This window comes from Numenius arquata, chromosome 2 (assembly GCF_964106895.1).
Source record: "Numenius arquata chromosome 2, bNumArq3.hap1.1, whole genome shotgun sequence".
Taxonomy (NCBI): Eukaryota; Metazoa; Chordata; class Aves; order Charadriiformes; family Scolopacidae; genus Numenius; species Numenius arquata.
In genome coordinates, this window is record NC_133577.1 from 115,558,678 (window position 1) to 115,577,791 (window position 19,114).

At 39.6% G+C, this 19,114-nt stretch overlaps 1 protein-coding gene across 1 annotated transcript; it reads right to left on the reverse strand.

Moving 5' to 3' along the window:
• Positions 1–713: 713 nt before the first annotated feature.
• Positions 714–12,385, reverse strand: GTSE1 (G2 and S-phase expressed 1). Its single transcript, XM_074168906.1, has 12 exons — positions 12,323–12,385; positions 11,437–11,520; positions 10,660–10,723; positions 9,961–10,579; positions 8,542–8,712; positions 7,199–7,346; positions 5,633–6,010; positions 5,358–5,430; positions 4,697–4,945; positions 3,323–3,503; positions 2,156–2,296; positions 714–1,149 (listed from the first exon to the last, which is right to left on the reverse strand). Exons 2-12 carry the CDS (start codon positions 11,513–11,515, stop codon positions 1,066–1,068), a joined length of 2,187 nt encoding a protein of 728 aa, XP_074025007.1. The 5' UTR covers positions 11,516–11,520; positions 12,323–12,385; the 3' UTR covers positions 714–1,065.
• Between the last annotated feature and the right edge of the window lie 6,729 nt (positions 12,386–19,114).

Below are 19,114 nucleotides of genomic sequence, written 5' to 3' on the forward strand. Positions count from 1 at the left end.
TTCAGAACAGTCAGACACTGCAGCAACCAAAGGCAGCTGTGCTGAGAAGCAGGCAAGCATCTTCAGATAAAAGCCAAGGCAGCAGCCTTTTCAGCATCACAGTGTTTGACAAACTCATCTGAACACTTCTACCTACTTCAACACTTAGAGCCTCAAATTTCCACCACTTTTTGAATTAATACAAAAACCTGAAAATCCATCTCTTGATAAACTTTCATAAATACATTAAGCTAGTACATACATGGCAGAAGTTTTTAATCTCCAAGACAGGCTTATTGTTTCAAGGCCTATGTTTTAAGCTTCAAGTTGCTGTGTTTTATGGGCTACTACTATATGCATTTTCATTTCCATTCACCTCCCTGTATTTAAAATCTCCATGTATTATCTAAGTGTGGCAAATTCAGTTAAGAAAGCATTTTTCTGTTTTTTGAGAACAAGAAAGTTCAAGTCTAACCTTCAAATGTAAAGGGCAAACCATCTGGCAGTAACAAGCTGTTGTTTTCTCCTTTGAATCACACAAATTCAGATGCTGATAGTGGACTACACTAACAGCACTCAATAGTAAAATATTTATTTCCGAACTTGCTACACTATTGTATCGAAAAGCTAGTGGACTTCAGGGTGGTTTATCTACATCTTAACATTTGTTAGGGAAACACTAAAATAGTCCAACCAAAGCCTGTAATAAAAGGCTGCCACTTCATACAACAGTTCGGTAAACAAGCTTTATTTAAAGTTAACTCTTCATTGCACATAGGAAATAAGGAATCAAAGGGCAATTTGTAGGAAATAAAGAGACAAGGGTTTCAATAAAAAGACTACCCCTTTTTGCCTTAGAGCAACACAGTTTAAATACATCCATTGTAGCACATTCATGAGCAGAACCATTAATTAAACATAACCAAATCCATTTGACTATATCGAGACTGTTACAATTCTATTGTGTTAATGCAGTTCAGATAATCTATAGCCATCTTCAAAAAAAAAACCTGTAGGAGTGAAGAGTAACACCTAAACACTTTAGAGAGAACACAGATACCAGGAATCCTTCAATTCAACTTAAGTTCAGAACTTGAGTAGAGGGGAATCCAGATTTTCTTTGCTTACGTCAGGACTCAGAATGATAAGAGGCAGACTCAAATCAATTAGCTGAAAGAAAAACAATAGTAGTCAGCTGTTGTACATAACTACTAGCAGCAATAGTCTCTAACATTTAGTCTTCAAGTATTTTTTTTTTTGTTTGTTTGTTTAGGATTCCTATTAGTATTCAGCAGAGAGATGCGGGCACCACACTCAAGTTTTTAGTTTCAGGTTTTTAGACATCTAGCTCAGTCTTAGACAATCACAAGCTTCTCACAAAGTGGTTATTGCCCACACTCACCTTAAAAGCCTAAAAGACTTTCTAAGTTTCACTACTGTGCATATTCAAGTGACACTGTCATCAAGGCAAGGCAGAGCACTTCTGAACTTCCCTGAACATGCCCACAGAACTCAGACTTCTGTAATCCTCTTTTGAGATACTGTGAAGGACCTGATATTAAATTGATCCCAACTACATCTCGTGTCAAAGGCTACATCCTCATAGTTACCACCATTCATCTGCCAATGTGTAAAGGCACCTACCTTCAAGCCACTAATGTACAAAAACCACTTGCCCAGAAATGCTTGTCAAATTTAAAGTAGATGCCAATGCACATCTTTCAACTAAGGAGGTGATTAGAAGAGGAGCTAACAGGAGAGACAGCCTTGCTTTTTTGCTGAAAATGAGCTGCTGCTGCCAAGAACTAAAAATTTGCAATAAAAAAAAAAAAAAAGAGTGAGTATGCCTGGCCTACTGAAGACAGCATTCACTTCCACTTCAGAACAGTTTCATTCTTGAACAACTGCTTTAAGCATTAAGTTTTTTTTCCGTCCTTCTCCTTTTCTTACTTGCAGGTTGCTCACTGAGCTCTAGTTTAGAGCACATTGTTTGATTTTGAAAATTATGGCCTCTTTACTTAAGAGCACCTAAGCATGTAGTATCATATTGAACATACAGAACTAATATTAAATAATTACTACAGTATTGTGGAGCTGCTCTGGAGACAAGTATGTGCAGCCAGTTGACATTTTTCTGCTAGCATGTTTGCAATCAGAAGACTTGAGTAAAACTTACCTTTACGTGCCCTGTGACTGTAGGCTTTAGAGGAGTAATCTTATTCACTTCAGGAGTATTGGAAAGGTCAATCAGAGGTCTACTGTCACATTCCAAAGCGCATGGGAGAGATTTGTCTATTCCAATATCTACTAGTATGGCCTTTAAAAAAAAACAAAGTATGCATAGTTCAGGTTTTCCCCTCTGCTCTCCATGCTTCCTTCATAAACATTTAGGCAGTCAGTTTAGCTTGTACAGCTGTAATAATCACAGGACAGGCTTAATTTACAGGTTAGTTACTTTGCATGCAGGATTGTTTGCACACAGTGTAAAAACCTCAGCTTTTGCTCTGCCAATGGCTAGCATCACAAATAGGCAAAATGCACTGAGACAAAGCAAAAAAGAGATCCTTGGGGCATAAAACAATTTCTCTTGAAATCGGAGTTCTATACATGTGCTAGCAATTCTCTGACACTTTATTGTGTCACATAAAATTGACACTTTATGTCATCAAGTAAGCTAACAAGGAAAATACTGATGCAATAGCATCAAGTAATTAACCTACAGATTATTCTGCATCTGAATATTTGTAAATCAATAGCCACTTTGACTGGTTAATATTTCAGAACTACCAGTTCAGTCCTTTCTCCTTAATGCCTGCGGAGTGCCAGCTTCCAACATAAAGCCAGTAGATTCTTGGGAGAGAGGGAAAAAGCCTTCCCTGGACTAAGTACCTGACACTTAACTAAGTTTACTGCAACATGGGCTTTGGGGTTTAATCCTCACTCATTCTATGCAGATTTGCACTGCTGTGAGGTGACTGAATTTAGCTACAGCACCGCCTTTTTTATTTTTCACTTTTTTCAAAAGGACTTTATGGCTGCAATAGGAAATGCCCTGTGACACTGCTTTTGTAATCAAATCTACAAGGATTTCACAGCATTTACCCAGAAGTGGAAATTTACTATGAAATCTGCAAGTATTTGACCATTAAGCTTAGTTGGAACACTGAACAGATAGTCAGTGCTAAAAATAGGCACTAGAGGGTGCACACACTTAAGAGTTAATCCATTTTAAATGTGTACTGAAGTGGTTCTTCTACTTATCCCTCATCTTGAAATGATTTACTTTCAAGTAGTTTACTTCATAACTATGAACTCCATAGAAAAACATATTGTCATTTCTTACCTCAGTCTGTTTCTCTTCAGCCAGCTGATTTTGTACTTCAGCCTCTTTTATTTTGTTCTCTCTCTCTACTTCTGTAGCATTTTTTTCTGGTGAGAAGTTAAGTGCAAGAGGTAGCACAGGTGGAGGAAATACATCATCTTCTGATGATGTCTCTGTCTTACTCTCTTTTGTCTGTTTAGAACTAGAGAAAAGAACATTGGCAATAATTGAGTTCTTTAATCAGCATGAACTACTAAAGACAGCAAGCTAGTGCCCTAACCTCATTTTCTCCTTTTTTACCCCAAGTTTTAGTGGCCAAAAGGCTTCCCATTTTTTCATCCAAAAGTATGCTAGTTACCTGCAAAATACAGGATCTCTCATGCTGCAATAAATTTATAGCCTACCCATGCAATAAAACCCAAACTAGTTACTTCAAACTGATGAAAAATTTAATCTTAAATTGACATAAACATGCAGCTTCAACCTATGGGATTTTATTTTTTTAAATTTTGAAGAAACAACTAGTAAACAAGTACTGATATTGCATATCATTGAGCAACACACTTCAGTCCCTGCTGAGAGGAAGTACCGACACAAGCTGGAGGATCAGGGTTTAGTATGATAGTATGATAAAGTCTTTGTATAGAGAGTAATTGTTTCCTTGAGAGAAACGACTATTTTGGACATTTAGCCTACGTAACATGACATAAGAAGAGTTTTCTAGTTTTCTAGCCATGAATCATTCCTGCTTTAATAGGGTCCATTCTCCACCAACCATGAAGCAGGCCTGCATACATATATATAGCACTTGTGAGAAGATACTGAGCTGATAATACAAAAGCTGCGACATTATTTTTCACAGAAAACAAACATAATTAACAACAGTGTAGGATTCACCCATTCTGCAAGCAATTATTTCAGATGAAACATAAGTAAACCTGCTCAGAGACTCAAGTTCAACCAACTAAATCCTTGGCTTTTTGACTGATGCTAAAACAAAGTGTAATTTTACAGAATAGTTGGCAACAGCATAAAAAGAGTAATATGTATTTTAACCAGCTACTTCTCTTCATCAGAGGGCAATAGCAAAATAACACCAACACCATATCTGTTTTCACTTAGAGCATCAGATACAAGCCTTAACTCATCTGCTGGCTCAAGAAATACAAATAACTTATTAGAGATTATAATTCTCTAAATGTTAGATATTGACTCATCTCAGTAAGACTTACAGTATTTTGCTAGTCACAAGATGTAAAACTTTATTAGGCCTAGATAGCATTTATGCTCAAATGCTTTATTCTAACATTTAGCAGAAGTCATTGAAACCTAAAACTAAATTTAGGGGTAGTTCCCCTACAATATTTATTTCATATATGGAGATTTCTGTCTTACCCCGCTCTAAGAGTCTTTTTGGTAGAAAAACTGAAACTTTGGCGAAGAGATGCAGAATGTGGAGAACATGCCGTTCTTGGTGCAGTTTTAGGAGTCACTGCTGGAAATCCTGAGATACGACGAACAGGTGTAGGTAAGCCAGACCGTTTCAGAGTGGCAGGAGTCATGAAAACAGACCTTTCAGGAAAACAAGAATTCTGAAAGATCCCATCTTCTGAGGCTTTCACAGGAGTGCTGACTGCCATAGCACTAGAAAAGGAACAGGCATTAGCCAAAAGCTTCTAGAAACAGTTTTATTCAGACTATTCTACCAAACGATAGGAATCAGTTTCCCTTTGGTCAGTAAAGGAACAGTAATCATCATAAAGTTGATAATTACAGTATAATAAGGGATTTACTTTGTAAGTATTCTTTTATGAGTGACTCTAGTCTATTTAGCACTTCAAAGAAAACCATCTTCTGAAGAAAGTGGGGGACATAATCTAGTTTTGGGTTTTGATTTGATTTTTCTTTAAGTCAGTTCCAATAGGCATTAACACAGCTAACCTGGTCTGAAGAGACCACAAAAAGAAGTTAAAACTTTTAAAGACTGGTGCAACACCCAAACATGTTGCATTTTAACTAGTATGCCTCAGTACATTCAATTTTTGTTAAACCCTACCTTCCAAGTGTGCCACAAAATGTCAATCCAAGAGACGGTATTGCTTTTGGTGCTGATTTGTTTGACGGTGTATCTAAAGAGAAAAGTTTTGTTAATTGCTATACACGTTTGGTTTTGCCTTTTTTTTTTTTATAAAACAGATATCTTTCAGTTAAAATACTAATTCTTTCCAAGAGGTTGGATAGAAGTGTAATGAAACAAATAAAAAGCATTCAAGGTAACATTTGCTTTTAGTAGCCAAGCTAGAAGACAGGTCATGTTAAGTACGTGCTTACCTCCAGTCTTCACTGGAACCTGAGTTTGACCAGTAGGAACAGACAAAACTCTATCCCTGGGCTTTGGACACAGGCTTTCTTTTGTGACACTTCCACCTTTGTTCTGCTGACATAGTTTCTGCAGATTGGGAACAGAGCTCACCCTCTGAATTCCACTGCCTACAGCCTCAGATGATGTTGCAGAAGCTGAAGGTTTATCCAAGCTTACAACACTAGATATTTTGGGACTACTAGCTGATCTCGGTTGCTTCCTGGATTTCTCAGTATTGGCAGCCTGCAGAGATGACACTCTGGTAGGTCTGGCAAGGGCCAGCCTGTTTGTCCTAGATGAAAGCTTGGAGTCATTCACACTAGCTTTCGAAGACATGCTTGTTTTTCCTGAAATAGAAAGTTAAGTCATACTTCTAAATCATCACTTATTGCTACATTTTTGATAAGCAGAATAATTACACAGGAAATAAAAACAGCAATTTACAGCATTTAAATTTATGTTCAAACAACTCAAGTTCAGGGAGAACACATACAACTACTGAAAACTTACTCCCTGAACTCTCCAGCAGTTTTGTCTGTTTTAGAAAGTCTCCTCACCAAAACACCTGAATTACTTCAAGGAACGCCCAAACAGCTTGCAGATTAAAGTTACATTTTCAACATTTTCTCCCAGCATAGTCAGCTCTGTTCCCTTAAGCAGGCATTCAAGGTAATAGTTCAAGTTACACTCATTAACACCATGGGCTGAACCACCCCACAAGTGCTTTTCTCAGTTTCCTGTATGGTTCTTACTTTTAGTATGTAGGTTACTTTCATCAATAGGATGAAAGTATACACTTCTATCATATAAAATAATTCTTGTTAAGCTTTAACTTTTACTGATATATTATTATCCATCCAGAAGCAAAGTACAAAATAAAAGTTTGCAGTAGCTTGGCATCTTGATAGATCTAAAAGAACTGTGGTGCTTACATCTATCAGTATTTTTTAGGAGACTATTTTCCTGATACTTTGAGGCTTACTGAAGTGCTCAAATTGATGTCCTCACTATACTATAAGCCTCTTGGTTGTATTCAGATTTATCTGCTTGATTAAAGCTCATCCTTTCGTTAGGCTTACAGAAACTCAGGACTAGGCCTTCCTTCCATATTCCAGTTGTTTTGGTGTTGGTTGGCTTGTTCAATTAAAAAAAAAAAAAACCAAACAAACAACAAAAACATGATTGACAAGCTGACAGCATTCAGAAGTTCACATACTTAGCTATAATACAGAAGATCACATACAAAAAGAACAGGTTTCCTAAGGCATTACTTACTTTCTAGCAGTGCCAGACCCTCACATGTAAGCGCCAGGCTTACATGAATCTAGTTTTTACAAATGACAGAAGTTTAAGGTTTATCTTTAGTCCACAGGAATTTATTGGGGTAGCCTACAAAGTTTCATTCCCCATTCAAAATATTTCTTACTGCTTGTATGTAGTGGACACCATTAAAACATATCCAAACCCACAGTCCAAGACATGCTTAGCTACTTCAAAATTGATTTGTGGCACAAATCTGTAGTAACAGTAGTTACCATTTTTTCCTATGGGAGAAGTGGGTAAACTTGAATTCAGACTTGAGTTCACGGTGGAAACTGATGAGAAGGAAGATGAAATAGTCTTTCTTGTGAGACCACTGGCAACACCAGGAAGTTTCAGATGTGTTATCTTCTTTAAGCCAGGCTGAATCAGAGAATATAGTTTATTCAAAGACAAACCCCACATTATTTTGCTATGCTTTTTCTTTGTTTTATAGCTTTTCATTTGTCAATTTTACAGAAGCTCCTCCCTTAGATTACAATTTAAAAAGTGAATTTTTCTCAGAAACAGTTCATTATATCTGGGTTATTATACAGAAGTGGAACATCAGATCAAGGAAGTGGACTGTTAGTTTTATTCCTGCCACAAACTTGAGTATGGACTTAAAGGGATTCAAGAATAAAAGGAGTAACCCCAGGCACCAGTATATGCTGGACACTAAGCAGCTGGAAAGCAGCTTTGCAGGGAAGGCCCTTGGGAGTGCTGGTGGACAAGTTCAACCTGAGCCAGCAATATGGCCTTGCAGCAACGGATGACAATGGCACCCTGGGCTGCGTTAGGAGGAGTGTTACCAGCAGGTCGAGGATGGTGATCATCCCCCTCTGCTCACCACTAGAGAGGCCACACCTCAAGATCTTTATCCAGTTCCAGACTCCACTGTATGAAAGCAATTTGGAGCTACTGGAAAGAGTCCAGCAGAGGGCCACTAAGATGATTAAGGTACCAGAGCACCTCCCATCTCAGGAAAGCTTTAGAGAGCTGGGACTGTTCAGCCTAGAGAAGAGAAGGCTCAAGTCAGATCTCATCAATATATACAAATATCTGAAAGAACTGTGTTCAGTGGTGCCCAGTGGCAGGGCCAGAGACAATGGGCACAGACTGAAAACACAGGGAAGTTCTACCTCTGAACATCAGGAAACACTTTTTTTTTTCCTGGGAGAGTCACCAAACACTGGCACGGGTTGCCTAGAGAGGTTGTTGAGTCTCCATCGTTGGCAATATTCAAAAGCCATCTGGACATGGTCCTAGGCAACCTTCAACAAGTTATGGCAATCTTTTCATATGGTATAGTTAACTACACACATCAAAAAATTTGCTTCTTACAGAAAATTGCTGATCACTTACCTGCAGCTATTGCTTTAAAAACAAAGAAAATGCTTGTTAATCAAACACATTTATATGTTCATTGTGTTATAGACTTAAAACACACATTCAAGAACAGCAATTACAGGAGAGACTACTTTTCCTTAAAACCATTATACGCAATATAGCTTTAAATTAGAAAGTAAACTATACTCAGTTTTTTCTTTTTATCAGAACATCACATGCTTGCCATTACCTTGCTTGGTGGAGGAAGGACTTTTTTGTCTTGTGCTGAGGAACTGCCACTGAACGATGGCTCAAAGACACCTGAGGCAGCACTAGATTTCACAGAAATTAGATCTTCAGATGTTCCCATGCTGCTCAAGTCTCTTTTTGTAGAAATACTAGTATGTTTTCCTGGTTTGGGCTGCAAATTTCAATGAAAGATTTTTAAAGTGTTAAGTGTTTCTAAAAATCATTGTAAAGGTGTTGTTTGGGGTTTTTTTTTGTTTGTTTGTTTTTTTGTTTTTGTTTTTTTTTTTTTACACAAATTGACTTTTAAGAAACCAAGACAACAGTCAATGAGGAAGCCTTTGAACCCAGTCAAGTCCTTAATCTTTAAATGAACATAGTTTAAAGTTACCCTAGTGACCGTATTTGCTAATTACTAGAACACACTGGAATCCAGACATTGGACATCAACCTAAGGACAGTTCTGCAACAATTAACCAGCACAAGTTTCATATAACCATGTTCACTTACATACAGTAACAGCTGTTCCTTATAACTATGACATCTCCAATTCATATTCTTCTGTTTTATTCTAGCTTTCCAAAAGATGAGACATTACAATAGTCGACTGCATCATCCAAACTCTATTTAGACAATGGGATACAATTTGGCTAGTTAAATCGCTGAGACTGTGCCTTTTCTTATAGCACCCAAAATCAAGAGGAGACTTAGACTTATATCACAAAGAAATCAAAGGGTGCCCTATTTTCATAGATTATGGCTTTTTGCAGTACATACTGCAGCCTAAGTCATAAGGTGCAGAGCAATAAAATCCAGAAGATATTCTGTCCAGAGACTGGGATTTATGTACACACATTAACACAACTGTTTCCTTGCTGTCCTAGAATACATTTTCCATTGGTCACGTAGCCACATCCTAGATGTAATACCATTAATCAGTGCTTTTCATGATTGAGACAAGTTGTGGACAGAACTAGAGCTAAGAGATTTTCCTGGCCTATCAAAATAATTGTGGGTCATCATCCCTCCCCACCCATTGACAATGGTTAACAGTAAACAAAGCCATTTTTGCACATTAACTGACTAAAAACAGTGCAGTAATTTTACCAGCAAAAAGACAGTGTTTAAACAGAAGTTAGGAATGATGGTATTCACAAAAACTAATACACTGGAAAAGAAAATTGGCTGCAGATGTTCTACATTGTCATAATAAATAAACTAGTTGGCTACTATGCCATCGTGTCTGCCCTGACTTTTCTTTTTTGTGTAGAATGTTTCCTGACTAAGGATCTTATGAGGTAGAGAAACATCAGAAGATCGCTTTTATGAATAAGAGCTTGTAGACAGTTTAAACATTCCCAAAACACACAAAAGCCATGTTTAAAAAAAGAACCCAACATTGTTTCCCAGAAGCTGCCTTTACCTTTTCAAAAGTCAACAAATTGCTTTTTCCAGGAGGAGATGAAGGTTTTGCCATTAGCAGTTTGGCGGTTGCCTTTGTATTTCTTTCCTTAGTTTTCTGTTCTTGTGTCAGAGGTGAACAGGCCATTTTTGTAGGAGATAAATGAATTTTAACAGGGTTTCTGTTTGGAGAAGTATGAAGAACGTGCATCTTGTCATCTGACAAAAGTTTATCTGATTCCTTCTGAAAACAAGGTGGCAGCTGACATGCTGGGTGATCCTGCACACAGTATGTCTCCCTTTTAACAGACCGGGGACTTTTCTCTGTATTTTCGTTTCTCAGTATTTTCAATTTTGACTTTGAGTCCTCCACAAATTTTTCTATAATCTTATTTTCCTGTTCTTCTGATTGGCTTATTTTAGCCTCTTCATTCTTGCATTCTGTCTGTATTTGCAGTGCTAACAAGTGAGCTTCTTTGAAAATTTCCACAAATTTATGATCTGTAAGTGGGCTCCACATGAGATTATCATCAGAAGCAAGCACACGCTTTTTTTCAGCATTTTGTTTTGCTTCAACATTGACAGCAATACATTTTTCTTTGTGTCCCACAGGTCCAGCAAAGACTTCATCTTCATTTCCACTACCAAGAAAAGTAAGTCAGCCCAGCACCTTACATATGTCCATTTTAAAAGTATATTTACCTGTAGACCCTTCACTTACCTTGCTGGAGAGAGTGAAAGGTCAAAATCAAACTTTTCATCAATCAGAAGAGGAATGTCTGAAACTATAGCAACAACGATTTTGTCACAGTGGGGATTTGCAATAAAAATAACTGCATTGTGCTTTAACAATTTGGTGAAGCTAATGTCAGATAGCAGAGAAATTTTTAGCTACCAAGTTTAAATAATTAAAATAAGAGATATGTTTTAGCCAAAGAAATTGAAGGTACAGCTGTGAATGTGATAATAATTGTGATAGATGCCAAAAAATCATGAAAGATCTCAATGCTAATTCCTTATCATCCATAACAGGAACTTGGGATCTGACTGTGGGAAAGGGTATGAGCAGCCTCCAATCAAGAACAGTCAGAATATATAATCCAGAGCTACATGAGAGTGTAATTGTCCTGTCAGTCCGTTCTTCTCCACTTCAGATCACCACTGGACAGTAACAGGAGCCAGTGAGTCCTGTTAGCTAACATATACACTAAATATTAATTGAATCCGCAGCAGACAGATAAGGAAAAGGGAGGAGCTCAGATCAAACATATAGAAGAGAGGTTGATAACATCACATCACTACTACACATGCTCTAGCACCAGTGCTCCACAAGCTTTTAAGGAGGCTTGTAAGTCTGAGACTGGCAACAGCAGCCCACGCAAGGCAACAAGTACACAGAACTATGAAGCAGGAACAGGAGGTCTATTGTTCTGACCTGTCTGAACTTTTAATAAGGGATATACAAGGTAGAAACCATCCCAACATATTTTCCACCTACCATTGCTCATGCAAATATCCCGTGTTTCTTCAGTTACCTGACCTGAGCAATGTACTGCCATTTCTTCTCCTTCCTCCATAGCGTCTGCAAAAAACAGAATTAGCTATGCAGTAGGTTAAAAAAGCCAACAGAATTTTACAATACTGCCAAGTTAGCAAAGAGGTAAGCATTTCCTTTGAAGACTCTTATATGTTATGCTTAGGAACAGCATAACATGGTTTATGGGATGTCACACATCTCACCATCCTCTCTTGGATCAAATTATCTGAGACTATGCATATGTAAAGCGTTGCAACCTCTGTAAAAAGAGCCTTCAAATACAAAATACAGCAGTGATATCTAGAACTTCTGAAATTCCTTAATGCAAACTCTGTGTTCAGCAACTGAACTCCTTATATGAGTACAGCTGCGATGGGCAGCAGAACATTGCCAACCCACACGCTAAAGAAAAAAAAAAACCTAAGCTTTTAGCCCATCTCTCCTCCGCAGAAGCAACGTGTGTTGTGCTCAAGACGGAGCATTTCAAGTGCGGACAGAAACCCATCAAATACGATTTTCCGGTGATCAAAGCTCTGCTCGCCCCTGCCTTAAGGGAACCCGCTCAGGCTTCGCCGAGAGGTTGGCCAGGAGCCCGTCAGGCAGCGCACCTCATGCGGCGCGGCCTGCCCCAAGGGATTAACGCCGAGCATGGGCCTGCCCGGTCCAGTCGCTCAAAGGGCAGCCCAGCAGAGCCCACCGGAGCCGAGGGGACCCCCCCCAAGCACATCCCTAGCGAGGAGCTGCCCGGGCCGCCCGCCACCCCACCTCAGGCCAGCTAGACCCCCCTCCCGACCGCAACGGCCCCTCTACAGCCGAGTCTCAGGGGAAGGCCCGAGCCGGTACCCACCGCCGCGGGGCCGCCGAGCACGAAGCAGCGCAGGGATGCCGCCCGGACGTTTCAAATCGCCCCCCGCCTACGTGACGCGCCCGGCGCGCTCCCATTGGTAGGTTCGAAAGATAACGGACGTCCCTTTCCCCGCCCAGGGCATTCTGGGACTTGTAGTTGGCCCAATGGCCGCCGGTGTCGCTGAGGTGGCCGGGCCAGGCCGCTCCACCTCAGCTACTGACCGTGACCGGTCTTTAACACGTTTGCGTGGGTGTCCCTAAACACGGTATCCGAAAGTCTCCAAAGGGAACGTTTACCTCCTTGCCAGTTTCCGGTTTTACTGGAATGGCCGTTAGAAGTAAACAGCACCCGCGCCTCTGTTGAAAGGCACGCTGAGGTACTTGTCTCAAGTCCGCTTAAGGGAAATGGAGATTCCATCAGTTTCCGTTAAACAGTCACCATGTTGATGAAATTAAGAAAGCTCTTTTATAAACGTTACTTATGGAAAAGAGTTTTAAGACAGCTGAGAATATGAGTGAAAAACGTCAGTCAATTTGGAAATTGCCAATTTTTTTACTAAAATTAAAGCAACTAATTTTATTTCTATAAAAACATGAATACTTTGTGAAGGAAAGGCAAAAGCCTTTAGAAATACACCAGAACTACAAGTTCAGAGTTGTCTTAACAGCAATTGTATGTGACAACAAGCTTATAGTAAGAGTTAAATGAGAAATAAAGTTATTTTAATTTTTTTACAGTTTAAAGATGATAAAAGAAGGTGTTCACATTTTGGGGGGAGGGGGGAAGAAGGGCTTTGGCCTGTTTTTCTAAACTACAAACTTAAATTTGTTGCTTCATGAGCCTTACAAATAATTACTGGACCATTAGATTTATTATACTAAAGCCACTATTAACCCAGCTAATGAGGCAATGCACAGCTTCTGGGAGAACTTCTACATTGGCACAGCATCGTGTTAATTAATGGCTCCAGGTGGTCAGGGAAGAACAGGATGGATATGACTTTGTTACTAACCCTAAATATCCAAATGTTTTCTTTTGTGCTGATATACTGCTTATTGACTGCTTACGGAATATGATCGTGTTATAAAAATCAACAGATTATTAAAGAAGGCACCTACTTTTTCATAAAAATGTTTGCATATTAGAGCATGTTGAAGTGGTGATGGCTTGAAATTTCACTCCAGGAAAGTTAAACCAAAGTACAGTTGAAGAAAGCAACTAAGTTTTACCCCAAAATAGCCTGTGATCTAATAGAAAGTAGTTCTGAGTTACAGCTCATCCTGCATTATTCATCACCAGCACCCTCCATCTGTGCATTACTTGGGTTGCTATGAATTTGGCAACACTTTAGCAGCAAGCTACTGTTTATAAGAAGGAATCCCAGCAGCTAAAAGAAGCCAGTCGTTGGGATTACTCATTACTTGCCTTGTGAGCTGTTCCGGGGAATTTCTTGAAGAACTATGTCAAAATCGGCTTTAGAAAACCAGTAATTTGAGAACTTTGATTGGCACATATCAAGCGCTCCCAGATTAGCATTGGTCAAATTGGTGGGCTTGGAAGAAAGCTTCCTTCTGCTGGTACTGAGTGAAGATTTTCCTTCTCTGTGCAAGGAAACAAGAGGATTAAAAAGGCCTTTTTCCTCTCTACAAGAAGAAATCTGACGCGTTGGGAACTCAATCACCAAGACACCATGAATGCCTGCAGGAGGTAAGCTGCACATACTGCATTCCCCTTGGGTAGAAATAGGAAAGCAAACTATTAACAGAATATTCCTCTCATGATCTTCACATGATTTTGCCTGATAATCATGACCTGTGTTATTTGATTTGCAGTTACACAAGACAGAAGGTAGCCCTTGTCCTCATATGAATGTTAAATGTGTATTTCTAATTCTACAACTCCTTTCTGTAAAATCTCAGCTGCGGAACTTCTGTTTTATTGATGAATTACCTTTGCAGATCGCACTTCCTACTCTTTCATTTTAACAAATCAGTTTTGACAGCTCTCTTCCAAGTGTGTATAAGTATATAAATATAATTAGCGGGTAAACGCTCTTTGCTTGTAAGCTGTATCTGCAGTAACATTTTTGGTAACTCCTACTCTTCTGATAACAGCAGAAACCATGCATGAACCAGAGCTGTAATACATCTAATACTTCTCAGACCCTTTCCTAAGCTACAGGAAAATCACAAGCTGATTGATTTCCTTCTGGTATCCCAGTTGGAATTGTGGACATTCGACAATTTTTTCTCTTAAAAAAAACAAAAACCACGAAGCAAGCCCTCTGGGGCTTAGCAGGCAATTTTCAGCGGAGATGACAATAACTGAAGGTCAGTTACCATAGGCTGACACTTCTACTTTCAAACTATTTGGGAAAGCAATGTAAAATGTTACTCCAGGCAATCCTGCAGATACACTTTTTGTAGTTACTCCTGATTAGTATCTTTGGCTAATGAATACCTTGACATAGACTGCGGAGGGAAGTCCGCTCTGAAAAGCAGAGATAGAAAAGACATCATCAGCGCAGGATGGGAAGCTCATATAGCACATGTTGTGCTTATTCCCATGGTTTAAAGCTTTAGAAACTGGTAATTTTTTAAAAACCCTGCCACTTACATAATATTGCAAAATGAAAGGGTATGTTTTTTCTCATACAACTGATCTATATCACCAGTGAAGAGTAAGAGCACTGTGCGTTCTCTAACAAGCCCATACCCAGTCTCTCCGCCTGTCAGTGGGAGAGAAATACCAAATGGCTGGTAAATGTTTTGCATTTCCAATTATGGAAATTACTTTATGAGCCCCATACAGTTTGAAGAGCTCTTTCCCAAATCTAGTCAATGATACAATGCACAATCTGGACTTCATTATAAACACCACAGAACTGTTAATAAAAAAGAATAAATTTTAATCTTAATCTTGCTTTTTGTTATGGCAGGATACATTCTCTCCGTGCTCACAGACAGAAAACCAGTGGGAGCAAAAGTGAGAACTGGCACAGCACCTCGGGGTTCAAGCCCCAGCATGGAGATGATCTTGCTACAGTCCATACCCTTTACACAGTGATTGTCATGATCCTTCTAATGGCAATTTGGGGAGCCTGGTCAAGAAAGGATTCATCCTCGTAGCAGCAATATCCTTTCTTTATCAAATATTTAAAGGAATATTTGTGTCAATTATCCGTACCCTGGAGGTACAAAAAAACATGGTCTCAGCATATTACAGTTTACTTGAAACCGCTTAAACTGTTGCTACTTGTGGAACTGAACCTGTGAAGCAATTTAATAGGCAATGTACGGAATGTGACTTTGTGAATAACATATACCTGTTTGCACTGTAAACATGTTGATATTACCCCCCGCATGTATATGAAGCTTAATTTAAGCACAATATGCTAGAAGAAGGGTTCAGCTTACGTTTCTACTGGTCAGTGTTTTGTTTGTCCATCCCAGCTTTCCATTTTGTATCCAGTCTCTACCTCTGCTAAGATTACCTGTCCTAATCTATGGTAAAACATATAAGTAGTCAAATATCTATTTGGTCAAAAATAGTCAAAAATCTATGGTAAAACATATGGTAGTCAAATAATCTGCTGTGTCACAACAACGTAGGAAAAAAAATAAAATAGTAAGACCAGCTATCCTGCAGGCGAGGGAAGACCTCTGAACAAGTCAAATTCTCATCTCCATTGCTGAAGAGAGTTTTTATGGGACTTGCATCTTGATATTTTTAATTTATGGTAATGCCTTTGTAAACTCAGGAATAAAACGGTGAAATAAAGTGTATTCGTAAGCATCCTTTGTTGCAGAACCAACTGTCTTGGTCTTCAATCTTGTACCCAATGTATTTAATTCATCTTCAACCACTGCTTGCTTTTCCATAATTCATTAATACCTCATGGCAGTACCAACCTCTACATACACCAGCCCATCCTCGAAGGGGGCCATTCCATAATCCCACTTTTTCAGGGAAGTAACACCTCTCAGAAAACCTGCAAGCTTTCTGGAAATGCAGCAGGTTGGCAGCCTTTCTTAAATTCTTTGTTAATTTTTAATTCTTTGTTAATTTAAAATTCTTTGTTAATTTAAAATCTTTGTTAATTTTATGGTTGCCTACTTTTATGGTTCCCAGTGAGCTCAGGCTAATGCACTGGCAGCTCTGAGGGGCAGTGGCTGTTGGGAGCAATACTACAAGCCTTTGGAGCTTAAACTCAGCTTAACCCCCAAATTTCAGCATTGCCTAAACTAACAAACAGTATCCGAATAAACAAAGAACTGCAAGACATTTTGAATAACTTGGGAACAGTTAGATACACGTCTGTAATTATGCAGTAGCTGTGGACAACAGAATTCTTCTTGTACCCCACTCTGGTATCCATCCATTTTCGGGAGGGGGACATAAACTGAAGTGTTTCTGAGAAGACTGGCACGGCATGGTATGGCATGGCATGGCATACCATACCATACCACACCTCAAGAGGTGTTTACAAAGCACAGTGTAGCACCAGAGACACCTGCGTCAGCTCTCAACAGGCGGGTGTGGGTGCTGGGATGGGTGTTCCTGGATCCATGCAGCACTCCCACTTCATCATGCTTTAACGTGGGAGCAAAGCTTTGATGATGCTCTCTCAAGAACAGCACACATAGGAATAATAATTAAAAAAAAGCTGATTAGTGCATTAAATACATAGGGACCCCAGTCATAAACCATATAGCATGAACTAGTGGTGTGAAAGCAAAAGGATGGTCCCTCCCTTGTAAACATGCTGTTGAAGAGCACGAGAGGAGAGAGGGGTTTAGACATCCTGACATCATAAATTGAGCTTCCAGAGCCATGAAACGTGCATCCCTTGTGCTGCCACGTTCATGATGGTGCCCTGCAGACATGGCCACAGAGCACTCAGGAGGGATCATCCTGACGTGAGCAGCCTAGCCTCTGCTTCTCCGTCCCTGCAGAACCCGGCTGTCCCTTTCACATCACTGAGAGATTTGCCATGTGCCAAAACATACACTCCCCGAGCCACGAGATGGGCACACATCTGATCCCGCACAGGCTCCGGCCCGCAGGTGAAGGCTGATGGCAGATCCTGGTCTGCTACTGGACATCCTCCCCTTGGGGAGGACAACTATGGCCATCATGACAGGGTGGGAAATTTTTCCTGGAGTATGTGTCCGCATTCCTGCTGCACGGCCGGAAGAATACCTGCTACATGATGGACAGGCCAGCGGCTTGGACCCATGTCAGATCTACCTCAGCTGAGAAGCTTGGGAACCATCTTTAACTCAAAGAGCAATAGCTGCTGGCTTCACCACATGTGTCCTGGTTTGAGAGACACAGGACTAACTTTTCTTCTAAAGCTGGGGAAAACTGCACTTTTAGAAGACTCTAGTGTCTGAATTCATGAAAATATTTACTTTATAACCACCTAGGCTATGTGGGGTTCAAGGTCTTAGTGTTTTTGAGCCTTGCCAGGTGCAGGAACGAGGAATAAATTGTTATGGGTTTTCTCAGACCATAACAGCGTGTTACAAAGTCAGTGTAAAAGATGATGCCTTTGTAAAGTCTGTTTCTTGCTTGCCCTGTCTCCTCTTTTTTTTTTTTTTTTTCCCCTGGGAATCTCATGTGTTGCAAAGCGTTCAAGCAGGAAAGCAAGTTCTGTGGTGGACGGGGTTGTAGTCATCACCTTTTAGAAGTGCAGACTGCTGGTTTCGCTCAAATTTTGTCATATACACAATGTTAAAAAGGCAGCACAGGCCAAAAAAAACCCAACCAACCAACCCAGCAACGGTCCCACTTTAAATAAATAAATAAAAAAGAAAAGCTAGAAGAACTGACCACACATGATACTTTTGGATTTAGCTGTTAAATTAACAAATCCTGCAGGTATAATCCTGACTCCAAAGCACTGGGGATCCAAATATGGTACTGAAAGTGCTTCAGCTTCCTCTGTTTCCCCCTGTGCTAGAAGAGATGAGGTATCAAAGTTCAGAGCAGTAGAACATGAAATGTTTTGAAAAAACTATCTTTTTTTCCTTCAACTTCTGCTTTGCTGGAAAACAGCAGTGGTTGATTTAACAGTAACATTATAGATGAAAATTGACTAATTTTTAATGTGTTCAGAAGGACAAACATACAAAAATCTACATTTATTACCAGTATTTGTAAATGGTTTGTTTAACTTAGATAAATGCAGCTAGCACCAGGGGAAAACTGTGGTCTTGAAGGGAATGGCATAGTCTTCACCGCCGACAGACCCTAATCCTCTGCCCGCCTGAATGATATGATGGAGGCTTCAGCTCCCAAATTAATTTCCAGTAAATCCACCCATGAAAACAGCTCATTCGGGTCTCACGGGAAATCACAATTTCATAATTTAACTCATGTCAGCAGTAACAAATGATTTTCTGTTTCTACATCAATGAAATAGCCTGACAAGAAACCGGGAACCCAGGTTTGGGACTTGTGTATCAATTCTTACCCAGTCATCTTTTTATTAATATTTCTTCTATATTAAACAGACCAGACTGGTGTTTTATACATGTTCAAAAAAGGCTGTGGTTTAAGCATACCTGCCTGCTGTTATTTTAAGCTACCAAAAACAACGTCAGCGGTTCAGCCAGCAAATCTGATGATATACTCCAGGTACCAACTGGACTGTCAGAAAAGGAAAACAAGTCTTTTATTTTCCCGTGGTCATTCTCACATGCTGATGTTACGCACGCTTTATTTCAAGACTCACGCCCTTCCAAGCTCCACTTTTTACTACTGCCTCACGTTTCCCTTTAGAGAGGA